Here is a 14,866-nt window from a genome sequence, read left to right as displayed (position 1 = left end):
GCTCAGGGCGCAGCGTTACACGTCATAGCCCCGCGACTGCCGCTCCGCGGCGGGAGTGGCTGAGTTTCAGGATCGCCCAGCTCTCGCTTGCCAGTGCTGGTTCCCACCGGTCATTGCCCCGGACCCGCGGGGTACTCTTTGATCCTCCCGTCCGCGTCGCTAGCGGAAACTGGGTCAGAACGCGGACTTCCACCCCAGCCTCGTACTCTGACCCCGTAGTTGTCACCTCGTCCCGCTCCCGCGGCCAGAATTAAAGTCCTCGACTTCGAGAACGAGGCGGCGCGAGAACTCCAGCAGCAGTACACGTGGCAGGTAAGGGGCGCGAGCTCCCTCCACTTCGGGCTCGGGGTCCCTTGGCCTCGCGCCCACCCCCGACCCGGAAGTCTCGCCTCCGGACCAGCGGCCAGTGCTCCAGAGAGCTCAGAACTCCGCGTGGACGCGCTGGGAGGGACCGCCCCGCTACAGTCCCCCACCCAGTCAGCCCCACTCAGAAAGTCTCAGCAAGTGGCCCTCCTGGACAGCCCCACTTCTTCACTCCTTGGCCTCCCAAAAGGGACAACCAGCCATGTCCTGGGGCCTGCACTAGTTATCCCCCTTCTTCAGTCCTTGGCCTCCCAAAAGGGACAACCAGCCTTGTCCTGGGCCCTGCACTGGTTATCCCCCTCTGAAACTTCTCTCTCATCAAAGGATCTCAGCCTTGGCTCCCCTTCCTATCATTGTCAAGGTCCCCCCTTCCTATCATTGTCAAGGTCCCCCCTCTGCATATACACTCTGCAGGCTTCCCTCAGAGCAAGTCCTTGCTTCCACAGATTTAACCCCTTGGCTTGTGAGTCATGCCAGCTCCCATGAAGGGCCAAGTGTGCGTGGTTACTGGTGCTTCCAGGGGTATTGGCCGGGGCATCGCTTTGCAGCTCTGCCAAGCAGGTGCCACAGTTTACATCACTGGCCGCAATCTGGACACACTGCAGGCCACTGCTCAGGAGGTGAGTGCTTCTTCTGGGATCCCAGGGGCAGAAACCACCTCAGGGAGCCCTTCCCATTAACCACTCCTCTTAATCCCTTACCTGAAACCAAAATATTCCTCAGTAGACATGAACATTTTTACTCAAAGTGGGATAAGTAAACCCCATGAGTAACTTCAGATCAGGTCATATTTTGCCACCAAGTGAATTTTATGAAAAAACTTGCTGTTTGAGAGCTTCAGGGATTTTGGAGTTGCATCTTAAGAGTTGTGGACCTGTGCTTTTTCTCTGTTTTTAAGACTTTATTGACTTGTACATTTTCACTCGACTTTTCTACTGAATTTCAGTTAAATAAATACTGGGGTGTGTTTGATAGGCTAGGCACTGGGTGAAGCACTGGGGTTACCAAAATTAGTAAGACATAACTTCTGCTTTTAAAAGAGAGTCCAGCAGGAAGTCTAAGGCAGAAACGGATCATTTCAATGTAATGTGAATACAGTAAGTGATAAAAGTAATTAATATTTATATGGTAAGTGATAAGTGTGCCCAGAATGCACTGGGAATATGGGTGAGCAGTTAGGCAGGGAGGTCAGAGGGTGGGACCCAGAGCATGGATCTGGAGAATATGATGATTGTTCTTGAATAAGGTGTTCTTTCTCTGAAGTTAGAGGATGGGGGCACATTTGTAGAGGGTGAGGCAGAACAGGAAGTAGAGATAGTTCATGTCTGAGAACTTTGATTTCTCATTTACCAGGCAGAAGTGTTGGTGGAGTGAGGGTAAGAGGGCTGTGATTTTAAGTTGGGATTCCACATGAGTGGTGAAGAGTGGGAGCTAAGGGCACGTGAAATGGAAATGACTAGTAATGAGGAAAAAGATAGATACTCATTTCTCAAGAGCAGCCTCCAAGCCTAATTTGTCCCTCACCCTCCACATGCAGAGTACAATGCCTTGCGCATGGTAGGCCTCAGTAAATGTCTATAGATTTTAAACCTGGGATCCCCATCATCATTACTCTACAATGACAGGACCTAGCATTCCTGAAACTCCTCCAACAGGCACCAGAGGGCAGTATTGCCACCATGTTCCCTCAGCTGCTGGCTGTGAGTCCTATGATTGCCTTCTCAGCTCCCACGCTGGGAGTTGAGGGGAGCTGTGTTGTGTCTCATACTATGTTCGACGGGAAGCTCATATCCTCTCTAACCCTCTCCAGGCACAATCCCGAGGGGGCCGGTGTGTGCCCGTGGTGTGTGATTCAAGCCAGGAGAGTGAAGTGCGAAGCCTGTTTGAGCAGGTGGATCAAGAACAGGAGGGGCGTCTGGATGTGCTGGTCAACAACGCCTATGCTGGGGTCCAGGTGCTCTTTGAACTTTGACCCCAGCTCCACACTCCTGACCTTTCCCTCTGACCTGAGTCCTCATCCCCACTCATTATCCCTTCCATTATCCAGCCCCTTCCTGCCTTCAAAGCATCCTATTCACCACTCTCCCTGTCTTCCAGGTGATCCTGAACAACCCTAAAAAGGCATTCTGGGAAAGCCCCGCCTCCATCTGGGATGATATCAACAACGTCGGACTCAGGTAGGTGCCTCCCCTGCCACCCCGCTAAGGGCCTGGGCTCCCCTCACTCAACCAAGCTGAGGGCCCAGACGTTTTCCCATGTGCCCTCTCCTTTTCCCTCTGATCTTGTCTCTCTTCTCCCTTCTGTCCCATTTGTCCACTAATCTCTAAAGAAGTTTAATCCGGTGAATCTGTACCTAGGAATGTCAACTTTTGCCTTGTTTCTGTCAGTAATTTTCATCTGAATTTGCCCTTGCCCTCCCTCCTGCCTCATTTTCTGCCCATCCAAATGCATGACCCAGAAGGGAGCCTCTTTCCCTCGGTAAAGCATGCCACCTATAGTCAGTATTTCCGAAGATGGCTAGAGGAAGAAATTGTTTTGTTTTAGATCAGAAGAAGGTCAATAAGGAAGAGTGAGTGCCAGCTATCTTAGCCTTTCCCTCCTCACTCCAGACCCACAGGCAAGGGTACTCCCAAGTCCAAGTTGGGAGGGCAGGGGTGTCATGGGGTTACACATACATCTGGCAAAGGAGTGAGATGAAACACCGCATTAAGAGTTCACCCAGCATGACATACATCAGTTAGGTCTGTGTGTATTGTTGGAAAGAGGGTACCCTCTCAGAAACTACACTGCATGGATGTGATCAGCCACCTGTGGGAGTCACCAAGAGATTATATGCAAATCTACTTCTGAAGCGTCTAAGGACACTCAGGGCTTCTAGTGGCAACCCCAGGGAAGCAGGATTAGAATCCACTTGTCATTTCCCAAGTGGAATAAAGGTTGTGAGGACAGAGGGGGATGGGCAGCCAACAATCAAGAAAAGAAAACCCGGACTTCCCTGGCAGTCCAGTGGTTAAGACTCCACCCTTCCACTGCAGAGGGCATGGGTTCAATCCCTGGTTGGGGAACTAAGATCCCGCATGCCGTGGCCAAAAAAAAAAAAGAAAGAAAACCCAAAAAGCTAGAAATTGGCAACACCCATATCCTTAACCCTCCAAAGAGAGGGGCCTTCCACACTCTCATCTCCTGCTGGTCAGGGTTTTGAGCCTGTGAAGCAAAGGCCTGGACACCGCCCTGGAGCTCTGATGAATTCTCCAAGGTGAAGGTCACTCTGTGAGCCTCCTGGAAGTGCACCAACATCTCCTTTCACCTCCCACACACACATTCACATTTACTGTGCCTTTCTTCTGCATTGCCTGAGGTCAGGCTTTCTTTTGATACCATACTCTACTTGTTTTCATTTGGAGGGTCCTGTTTCCCTTGCGATACTGGTTACCAAGTATGTGTGTGTTATTTTTTTAAAAATATACTGTGGGGGCTTCCCTGGTGGCGCAGTGGTTGGGAGTCCGCCTGCCGATGCAGGGGACACGGGTTCGTGCCCCGGTCTGGGAGGATCCCACGTGCCGCGGAGCGGCTGGGCCCGTGAGCCATGGCTGCTGAGCCTGCGCGTCCGGAGCCTGTGCTCCGCAACGGGAGAGGCCACAACAGTGAGAGGCCCACATAACGCAAAAAAAAAAAAAAAAAAAAAAAAAATACTGTGAAGACCAGTACAATCTTATTCCCCTAGTCACCACTGCTTCCTCTTTTGCCTGAGATATAGCTACTGTTAATAGCCTAGTATATATTCTACCATGCATTTAAATATTCCACTAGGAAGAGATACCATAATTTATTTATCTAACCCCTTATTTGTTGCAACAGTGGAAAATAATTAGGTCAAAAAATATGACTTCTTAAAGATTTTAATAAGCATTGTCAAACTGTCCTCTAAAAAGACCCCACCAATTTATAATCTCACAACAGTGAAGGAGGATATCTGTTTCCCCGTGTCCTCAATCATACTAGACAATATCAGGCCACGAGGTCAGGCAAGTTTCGCCATCTAATAGGCCAAAGATATCTGAAGGTGTTTTTTAATTTACACTTCTCTATTATTTGTGAAGTTGAGCTTTTTTTTTTCACTTTTTATTGGTTCTTGATTCTTTTGTGAGTTGTGTTACTAAGTTATTCTTTTCACATCAATTTATAAGAGATCTTTGTACAAGATCTTTAGATTCCTTTGATGTGTTTTACAAATATCTTTCTCAATTTATTACTCATTGTTTGCATGTATGCTCTCCTCAGCTATGTATACTTAATTGTGTACACATGTATGTATTTGTACATCTTTCTCTCTATATATATGTTTTACTGTTAAGAAGTCACATTTCTATCTAGGTGTGATACTGAGACAAGTTTTCCCTACCTCAAGTTTATGAACACATTGTCATGCTTTCTTTTAGTGCTTTTGTGCACTCATTTTTTTATATTCAAATATTTTGAGAATGCATTTTAAAACAGTAAATGAGGTGGAGAACAAATCCCACCCACTAAATAACTGACCAGTTGTTCCAAATCCATTTATTGTGTGGTCCGTCTCGCCCCATTGGTTTGAAATGTTCCGTTTGTAATTCGCTGAATTCTCCTTTACACTTGGATTAATTATTGAGTATTTTGTTTCATTGACTTACTTATGTATTATTATGCCAGTCCTGCATTTTTTAAACTATTATGTCACTGTACTTTTTTTTTTTTTTTTTTTTTTTTGTGGTACGCGGGCCTCTCTCACTGTTGTGGCCTCTCCCATTGCGGAGCACAGGCTCCGGACGCGCAGGCTCAGTGGCCATGGCTCACGGGCCCAGCCGCTCTGCGGCACGTGGGATCTTCCCGGACCGGGGCACGAACCCGTGTCCTCTGCATCGGCAGGCGGACTCTCAACCACTGCGCCACCAGGAAAGCCCCTCATTGTACATTTTAACGCAGGTTGGTTGGGTGAGGGGAGCATATCCCCCTCACCGACACGATGTTACTCTTCCTTTTTCAGAATTTTCCTGGCTCTTCTTACACATCTATTCTCACTGAGCTTTAGATTGTTCTGTTGATCTCTCCAGGAGTCTTACTGAGATATAACTCCCATTGACTGGACCTGTGCATTAGTTTAAGTAGAACTGATGTTTTACATGTTGATTCTTCTAAGCAAATTATGTCTGTACTTGTTCTTTTATATTAAGCAGAACTTTATAGTTTTTCCTTGTAGATCCTATACATTTATTATGTTTTATCCCCTGAGCTATTTTAGCTTTGTTATTGCTGTCATGACAGAGTGCTTTTCTTCCATTACAGTCTTCTACAGATTGCTGTTTCTTAACCTTCGGTGGTTAATATTACCCATGTCCCTCTCAGAATGTGGCCTCAGGCCCTTGATTCACCAGGTTTGCGGCCTTCTCCTGGATCAGAAGCCATTAGGGGGCAGAAGAAACTTCCCGAGACAGCCCTGAATGTGGTTCATTCCTTCTTCTTTGCCCCACCTTCTAGAGGCCACTACTTATGCTCTGTGTATGGGGCACGGCTGATGGTACCAGCTGGCCGGGGGCTCATCGTGGTCATCTCCTCCATTGGTGGGCTGCAGTATTTCTTCAACGTCCCCTATGGCGTGGGCAAAGCTGCGGTGAGGACCCACTGGCACAGGGGTTGGGGACAGTCGTGGTACCCATAGCTCAGGAGAGACAGTCCCCGGTAGTCAGAGTGGTGAGGCTGACTGACCCTCACCTCTTCCTCTGCCCCTGCATGGATGGTTCCTTTGCCTGGGCTCCTCTCAGCTGGCCAGCCTAGGCAGTGCACTGGGGAAGGTGGACAGCTGAGACAGGGCTCCTGGGAAGGCGAGGAGGTTGGGGCATCCTCGGTGGAAGCAGGGAAGGCAGGGGAGGGAGGTGACATGACCAGGTGCCCTGGCTCCCACCTGGCCTTCTGTCCCTCTGCAGTGCGACAGGCTGGCTGCTGACTGTGCCCAGGAGCTGCGGTGCCACGGGGTCAGCTACGTGTCGCTTTGGCCAGGGTTGGTGCAGACAGAACTGCTGAAGGAGCACGTGATGAAGGAGGAGAACACTGCCGATCCCCTTGTTGAGCAGGTTGGCAAGGGGAGGGCGAGGGTGGCAGAAAATGTGGGGATCAGCCACTCCATCCCCATATCCTCCAACCGCAAGACAGTAACAACAGAGTAAATACCCAGGTGCTTGTCGCGGCAGGCGCAGGGCTGAGCACTGACACACATTATGTCCTTTTCTTCTGTAAGGGAGACAGTGTCTCCATTTCACAGACGGGGAAACTGAAACTCAGGGAGGCTAAGAAACTTGCTCAAGGTCACATGTGCCATAAGTGGAAAGATTATACAGCTCCAAAGCCCATGCCCTTGACCTCTGCTCTGAACTAATCTAGAAGGCCCAGACATAATTGACAACCCTACATCCTTCCACTTAGGAAAGGCAGTTGGTCCTGGTCCTGGGGTACAGGGCTCACTGGATGTGGGGAGGAATGATTCCCGTACCTTCTGAGATGCTGAGTCCTGCAGGTGCAGTGATGAGGGCCTCTGTCTCCTGGACAGAAGCTGAAAGCAGGGAAGGGACTTGGGCAGTGCTCTTGGAAATTAACCCTTCACTTCTCTGCCCCTGTGTTTCAGTTCAAATTTCGTTTCTCATCTGCGGAGACCACAGAAATGAGTGGCAAATGTGTGGTGGCTTTGGCAACAGGTGAAGAGGTTGGGGGCGGCTGGTAACAGGAAAGGGCGTGGAGGATCTTCAGGGTGGTGGCAGTCAGTTCAGGGTCCCGAGCCAGGAATATGCCCTTCTTTTCTCTGGCGTCTGGAGCCCCAAAGGGTCCGATGCCCAGTTTGAGGTGCGGGAGCCTCAGGAACTGGATCCTGGGAGACATGGCCAAGAGCCAGAGGCCCAGGAACCTTCCTAGAAACAGAGAGAAACAAGTCTGGGTCCCTAAGCCTGTCTCGGTAGTGCCCTGGGCCACACCCGGGCCGTCTCAGCTGTCTGTGTGCCCACAGACCCCAATATCCTGAGCCTAAGCGGGAAGGTGCTGCCATCCTGTGACCTGGCGCGGCGCTACGGCCTGCAGGACGTTGATGGTAAGAGCTCTGGCCCAGCAGCCAGCCTGGACCTCTCTTCCTTCTCACCTGGCTCACCCCTTCGCCTGTTCTCTCTCCCTGTTCCCTCCTCCCTCACCTTCCATTCAGTCTCCTCAGCTGGGGTGGGGGTGTCCGAGGAGTGGGAAGCAAGGGTCTAATCCTTCTTTTCCTGTGGTCCGCAGGCCGCCCCGTCCAGGACTATTTGTCTTTGAGCTCCGCTGTCTCCCATGTCTCCAGCCTGGGCTGGCTGGCCTCCTACTTGCCTGGCTTCCTCCGAGTGCCCAAGTGGGTTATGACCCTCTATGCTAGCAAGTTCTAACCCTCCTGGCCTGACACAGTTCTGCTTCCCTTTGGGCTGAGTGGTTGGCCTATCGCAGTGGAACAAGGCCACCTTTCCCGCCCACCTGCTGCATACCCTTGATCTGAAGAGAAGGCCTCTGCCGTGTGCCCTGGTTGAGCCCTAGGGGCCTTTATAGGTTCTTCTTCAGGTCTTCCTTGCCTCTGTGTTTTACTTTTTGCCTTAATATTGAAAAATGTTCTGGGGGCTAATAAAGGTCTCGTTTCTCCTTCAACTTATTTTCAAGTGCTGATTCTATGCTCAGGAAGGTATTAAGTACTTGAGAGAGAGACCTAATGGTATGCAAAATGTGTAGGTTCTCAAGGATCTCTATCCCCAGCACAAGCCCCTTTACTCCACATCTGTTCCTCCTCTTCCCTGTAGAGCTGCCCATCTCAGGAGCACCTGCCCTTTGGCTCCCATGCCCCAGCTGGGGAGCAGGGTCCTCCACAGCCAGAAGCAGGCACACCCCAGTCCCTCACTGCTTTCCCACCCCCTCATTCCGCCGTCTCTTCAGGGATGCCTGCTGCCTTCTAGCTGGGCCTGATCCCTGGTTGAGGCCCAATCCAGGAAGGGCAAGCTCCTTGGTGTTCACAGTTTCCCGGAATTTGGGAGGAAAGTACTCTCCAGATCCACGTGAGAGGCAGAAGAGTAGTTGATGACACCGGCACATCACATCCTCCCTCCTGGGACAGCACCACCTGAACTGCTTTCGGAAGAACTGACTGCAAGAACCCTTCAGGGCTGCCTTTCCTGCTTGGGGGGGATCTGTCCCAGCCCGAGGCAAGGCAACAGGGTGTGTATTCCAAAGAGGAGCTGAGGGCCACTCTGAGGGCACCTTCCCACCAGCAGCCTCGATGGCCATCAAGGTAACTGGATGGCTGCTGTAAATCAGAGTGGCATAGATAATTTCTAAACTTCCAAAAGGGCAGGGTGAGAGCTGAGGCTTCCGAGGGCTCCCCATAGAGTCTGCAGAAGCTGTGATCTTCCTGTGGCTTTTTGGGGACCGCCCCTGGTTACTATTCCAGTGGGCGCTGGGGTGGCTCACTGGCTGGTGCATCTCTTCCAACCCTGCAGTCAGTGACTTGACGGCGGTTGCTTGAATTCAGCTATGGTGCACGTATGTATGGCACAGGAGTCCACAGCTGCTGCCAGTCAGGCCATTTTTTAAGAGAGAGCCAGCTTCTCAGCGTGTGACTAGAACTGCGTACTTAAATTCCACCATTTACCCAGGCACCCCATTCAGATCGCAGTGATCAGATTTCCTCACCACCCACTCACTGCCTTCCACTCACCACCCTAAATTCCCCTAAGATTGGTGAGGGGCAGCAGCAGTTGCCTATATGCTTTAAGAAGAAGGACAAGCACCTCAGGATCTCCTCCAGCCTTCCACACCCATCTTTAAAAAACATCATTGGAACAGATCCTTTCGTGAGGGCCTTGTTCCCTAAACGCCACAAGGTATCATGGGAAGAACATGGGCTTCAGTCATACAAATCTGTGCACAAATCCTAACTTCACCACTTTGGAAAGTAAGTGAAATAACATATATGCACCAAGCAATATGTAGCCACTAAAGTTGTCGATTCTTCCTCTTAACAAACATTTAAGAGTATGCTGTGCACCAGGCACCATTCGTGGCTTTGGGAGAGCAGAGAACAAGACAGACCAGGCTTCAACCCACAGAGGACTTTCATTCAGCCCTGGAAGACCTTAGAAGTCAGCTGGACCTTCGACTTACCTTAGGAAGTGAGTGAACTGGGTCCCCAAGAGTACATCAACGCAGAGTTCAGCCTCAGCCCTGGTTATCTCAAGAAGCCGGAGGGAGCAGTGTTCTTTAAGAGATACCACACTGCCTCCCTCCAACAAGACTTAATTAATCTTAGAAACATAAACAATGGAGTCGAGCTCTGAGAGTCTGAAACATGGACAGTGAGTGTTGATTGGAGGTGGAAGAGATTCAAGATCTGAGAAACCCAATAGCAGAGTCTTAGGACATTTGGGGGATTAGTATTCATTCAGAAAACATTTATTTGACACCTGCATTCTGCCCAGCACCATACTAGGCACCAGAGAAGACTAGTTCAATTTGGTGAGATGGGTGCTATAGTAAGTTTACACAGTACCCTGACAGTACAGGAGGGAGCAACTGGCTCCATTAGGAGAGTGAAGGAAGTGATACTGACCAGAGACTTAAAGAATGGGAAGAGAGAAGGTGGGAGGGGGGGTCGTTTTTTCTAACTGTAAAAAAAAAAAAAGGCAGGTACTGAGACACGAAATGGTGCAGGACAGCTAGAAGTTGGTATGATGTAAGTGTAGATGTGGTATGGGGTAAGTTTCCAGGGAGAAAGGAGATGAGTAAAGAACAGTGATTAAGATTTAAATTGTGGGCAGTAGGTTTCCACGCGAGGGATTCATCTTAGATGCTGAGTGACTACTAAGGAAGTGCTCCCCGGGGAGCTGGGTGGAGGGGGAGAAGCCAAGCAAGAGCTCCAGTTCAGCCGTGGAGGGTGGCTTCCCTCAGAGCCCAGGGGAGAGCACTGGAGTATAAGGCCTCAGGGTAGCCCTGCCTGGGACAAGGGAGCCAGGCTTTCATTCCCCACCACCACCATTGAGCAGTCACCAGTCACACTTTGGCCCAGGTGGGGCCAGGCAGGGCAAAGCAGCTCCAGGAGGTCATGGGCAGCCTTCCAAGAGGAGCTGCAGGTGTCGACCTTGAAAACACATTGAAGGGGGTGTCATGCACAAAAATGGAAAAGGGCATCCGAGGGGATCTGGACAGAGCATTAACACTGTAAGCTACAGGAGGGTTTAAGCAAGAGAGGAGTGTGCACTGATCTGTATTTGAGGAAGCTTGCTGGGGCTGAGGTGTGGGGAAGATGGACCAGAGGGAGGACAGGCAGGCATCAGAAGAGCTGCCCAGAGGCTGGCCAATATCCCGGGATGTGATGGCAGCGGAGGTGTGGGCTGAGGAGAGATTGTAGGAGGCAGAGTCAATAGACAGGACCTGTAGGAAGGGAGGTGGGGCTGGTGCAGGACTGCCGTGCTGTTACCACTGGCATGGGGGCCGTGAAAGCAGCAGCAGGCACAGAGAAGAAAAGAATGTGCCTGAGTTGTGAAGGAAATCAGCCGTGGTGAGACACGGGCTGGCTGAGATACAGCCCCTACCCCTACCAGAGCAAATCTAGAGACTTGGCCGATCCCCAGAAGATGCTTAATCCCCTAAGGGAGCCCAGGGAAGGATGGAGAAGAGATTTTTGATTAGCATTTTAAAATTTACATTTCTAAAAGATGACATTCACATGGGTCAGAATCCAAAAGGTATATAAAGGTGTACAGTGAGAAGTCCCCCCTCCTATCCCTGCTCACTAGTGCCCAGTCCCAACCCAGAGGCAGCCAGCACTACCATATTCTTGGGTAGCCATAGAGAAAGCCCACGCCTGTACAAGCAGAGAGCTAAGCATATTTCAGAGAAGAGATTTGACTGCGTGCAAATCTGGGCCTCTCTTTCTCCAGCTAAGGGGTTGTATTTTCCAGTCTCTGAGGCCATTATGGCCCTTGTGTTCTACACTTCTAAGCAAGGAGCAGCCCTGGCCCACAGGCCCCACCCCTTCTCACGTTGTTAGGCAGGTGCTCCCATTACCCACAACTTCCCTACCCCGCTAGCAGGGAGGGTAAGAGAAAGAGCAACTGAGGGCTTAAAGAATGGAGGAAAATGGCTGCAGAGAAGCAGTGGCGGTGCCAAGGAGCCCAGCCTCATCAGCCTGACCAGCCCTGGCTTCCTCAGAAGCGGACCCACACTGCACCTGTGAGATGCACGTCACGCCTGAAGTGGATTCTTCTTTCCTAGGGCAACTGCCCAAGGGTTAGGCGTGCCAAAGTGAGGCCAACTGTGGAGCTTCTGCTCCCAAGGAGTCCCCAGGGATGTAGCTCTGACCGATTGGCTGACACAAAACAAGGTGATGGAAGCAGGCCTGAACCATGGCATCTCAGATGCCAGCTTCCGGGACGAGTCATGGAGGAGGACTTCCCATCGGCTCCTGAAAGTCCCTTTGGGTGATGTGAGTGACAGTGGTGTGAGGATTCAGGCATGGGGAATGAAGAGCACACACAAGGCCCCAGAGGAGCCCAGCCTAATAGACAAATCAAGGTGAGATGGTCGGGCCCAGACCCACCCTTTTTCCCTCCTCATCCTGGCTCCTACCCACCCATGACCCCCACTGTTTTGCATGTTGCATGAGGTCCCTTCAGCTCCTGCTCTCCCTGTCACTGGGGAGGGCCCCCGCCATGACCTCAGAAGTTGTTTCGCCGCAGCCTGTCCCCCATCCCATCTGGTCCCCGGTCTTCACCCCCTAGGTTGGTCCACACCTCCACACAACCCCTCCTCCCCAGACCTTCGGCCTGTGTCCTCTCTGGCCTCCCATCCTTCCGCCGCTCCTCCTAGCCCCTCGGGGCCCCCTCACCTGCCCTTCCCCCCGGGCCCTCCACACAATTTTCTCCCTCCCCTTCCATCTCCCAGTCAGCTGGCTTTTGTTGCAGCCTCCTCCTTGCCCAGCCCTGGGCAGGGCGAGGCAGATGGGCACAGGCAAGCTTTAGAAGACAAAGGTCTGGCTCTCAAAGTGCTTTCAGTTATCACCGTGAAACAATTAGACAGCCATGATGAGACCCAGGGTGGGGACTCAAAGGGGCGGGAGGGGTGGGCAGCCAGGCTGCTCCCTGGGCCACAGACAACTCTTGTTCCCTTCAGGTTTCACCTTCCTGGGGGTATTAGAACATCCTTACCCCTGCCTTTCTCTGCAAAACCTCACCTCTGCCTCAGTTCCTGCCTCCAGCAACCAAAGGCGTCCTTGCCCATCTCGATCTGTCCTGATTCCCTCTGGGACAGTCACCTTGGCTAGCTCTCCTACACACACACCTTTCTTGGGGGCCCCCGCCCAGGGATCATCCACAGAGCTTTATTACCTCCTGTTTAACCAGGCTGGCCTGGTTCATGTTGAGCTGCAGAGGCAGGTCTGAGCAGGGGCTGAGGATGGGCACAGGCGGGACCTTCTCTGGATGGATGGATGGATGCCACTGCCCTCTGCACAGAGGCACCTGCAGAGCTCAGAAGTGGGCCAGTTCCCGCCAGGGCCCAGTGCAGGCTCACTGGGAACAAGGTCAACGGGTCACAGGGCCTGCCTGGCAACTTGTGTGCCAGAAGAGGAGAGGACCTGGAATCCGGCTGTGCTTAACTTGATAATGGGGGAATCTGGGAAAGAAAAGGACCCTTCCTTAAGCCCTTGAAATGGAGGAGGCTGCGAGGAATGCTGGGAAAGAGGCAGAGGGATGAAGTGGGGTCAGCTTTGCACCATTTCTGTTACAAGTATGAACATATATGCTCCCATCCTCGACAGGCAAGTCTTGTCTCCCCCTTCATTGGAGAGGTGGTTCCAGAAGAAACAGGCAAAGCTGGAACTCCATGAACAGATACTACTCCAGCAGCCCTGGAGGGGCTGGTGCAAGAGAAGGAAACGCAACTGGGCTCCGGGCTTTCGCTGTCACTCTAACACAGCTGAGCCATCCAGAGACTCGAGGCGCTGTAGGGGCTGAGAGAATTCGTGTTTAATGAGAGCAGCAATGACCTAAACACTCTGCCTAGGTCAGACTTCATCTTTTTTTTTTTTTGCGGTACGCGGGCCTCTCACTGTTGTGGCCTCTCCCGTTGCAGAGCACAGGCTCCGGACACGCAGGCTCAGCGGCCATGGCTCATGGGCCCAGCCGCTCCACAGCATGTGGGATCTTCCCGGACAGGAACACGAACCCGTGTCCCCTGCATCGGCAGGCAGACTCTCAACCACTGCACCACCAGGGAAGCCCCAGACTTCATCTTTTTCACCTGCCATATGAGGTACTGTACTCTCTTACAGCTGAGGAGACTGAGGCTTAGGAAAGTTGGGGTACTTGTCCAGAGTTGCAGGTCTTTACTGTGAAAGGGTCTGGATTCAACCAAATACATGACTACAGAGTGCGAGCTCTTTCCCCTGCACCATGCTGCCTCTGCTGCTTGTTTTTTTGGTTTATTTTGTTGTTGTTGTTGTTATTGTTATTTGGTTTTGGACGAGTTTTCTTTTTTGCGCAGAGGGTTGGGGGTTGGGCAGAATGGTGAAAGCATTCCCAAGTTCACTCAGCCCAAGGACCCCTCTGGCCAAATACAGAGTTGCCCTTCTCTCAATGTGACATTTCCTTTCCTCTGCATGTTTGCTCGAGTTGTTCTGGTCCCTGGCTTGCCGCCCGCTCCCCTCAACAGCCCCAGCCCCATTTCCACCTGCCAGAATTCTTCCCACAACACTCATTTCGGGCTTCCCTGGTGGCGCAGTGGTTAAGAATCCGCCTGCCAATGCAGGGGACATGGGTTCGAGCCCTGGTCCCGGAAGATCCCACATGCCGCGGAGCAACTAAGCCCGTGTGCCACAAATACTGAAGCCTTCGTGCCCTAGACCCCTGCTCTGCAACAAGAGAAGCCACCGCAATGAGAAGCCCACACACAGTAACGAAGACCCAATGCAGCCAAAAATAAATAAATAAATTGAAAAAGAAAAAAAAAGAACTCATTTCAACGTCCTAGAAACTTCTGGTTTCTTCTGCAATTTCTCTTGCCCCTTTTCGGGAACCTATGACATTCACTTGGCTCTTGACTGGTATTAGAGCCGTGGATGTCCTCATCGGGTCCCCTAGATAAGGTGGAAAACCCCCTACCCCCCCACAACCCCAGGACAGGAGCTGGGTTTTGGCCCCTTCTCCTCCTCCCCCAACACAGATTCACAGAACCTTTGAACCCTGCAGTCAGAACAGAATAGTGCTTAAAGTGTCCAAGCCACCCAGGGTGCAGCTGAGCTCACAGGCCCAGTGGGACCCACTGGTGAGGGGTCCACGCTCCCTCCCTGAGGCGGGTGGGCTGAGCCAGCTAATGGCAGTGGCTGTGCCCCAGGTCTCACACTCCCAGAACTGCAGCCCCACGTATTCCTCAGTCCTTGGCTCAGCCCCACGGGCTACACCTTGATCTCGGGTGGCCTCGGCCT

General features: G+C 51.8%; 1 protein-coding gene and 1 long non-coding RNA gene across 2 annotated transcripts; one reads left to right on the top strand and one right to left on the bottom strand.

The window, feature by feature from the left end:
* The first annotated feature begins 44 nt into the window (after positions 1-44).
* On the top strand, positions 45-8,043 carry DHRS1 (dehydrogenase/reductase 1). The gene is made up of 9 exons (XM_004283123.4): positions 45-312; positions 810-983; positions 2,174-2,317; positions 2,461-2,540; positions 5,875-6,007; positions 6,321-6,467; positions 7,016-7,085; positions 7,391-7,471; positions 7,654-8,043. Exons 2-9 carry the CDS (start codon positions 834-836, stop codon positions 7,788-7,790), a joined length of 942 nt encoding a protein of 313 aa, XP_004283171.1. The 5' UTR covers positions 45-312; positions 810-833; the 3' UTR covers positions 7,791-8,043.
* On the bottom strand, positions 5,038-12,928 carry LOC125963543 (uncharacterized). The gene is made up of 2 exons (XR_007475619.1): positions 12,617-12,928; positions 5,038-7,295 (listed from the first exon to the last, which is right to left on the bottom strand). It is a non-coding gene; the product is annotated as an uncharacterized LOC125963543 (long non-coding RNA).
* Between the last annotated feature and the right edge of the window lie 1,938 nt (positions 12,929-14,866).

The sequence above is a fragment of the Orcinus orca genome, chromosome 2 (genome assembly GCF_937001465.1).
Source record: "Orcinus orca chromosome 2, mOrcOrc1.1, whole genome shotgun sequence".
Classification (NCBI taxonomy): Eukaryota; Metazoa; Chordata; class Mammalia; order Artiodactyla; family Delphinidae; genus Orcinus; species Orcinus orca.
This window is presented reverse-complemented; position numbering and strand designations above follow the sequence as displayed.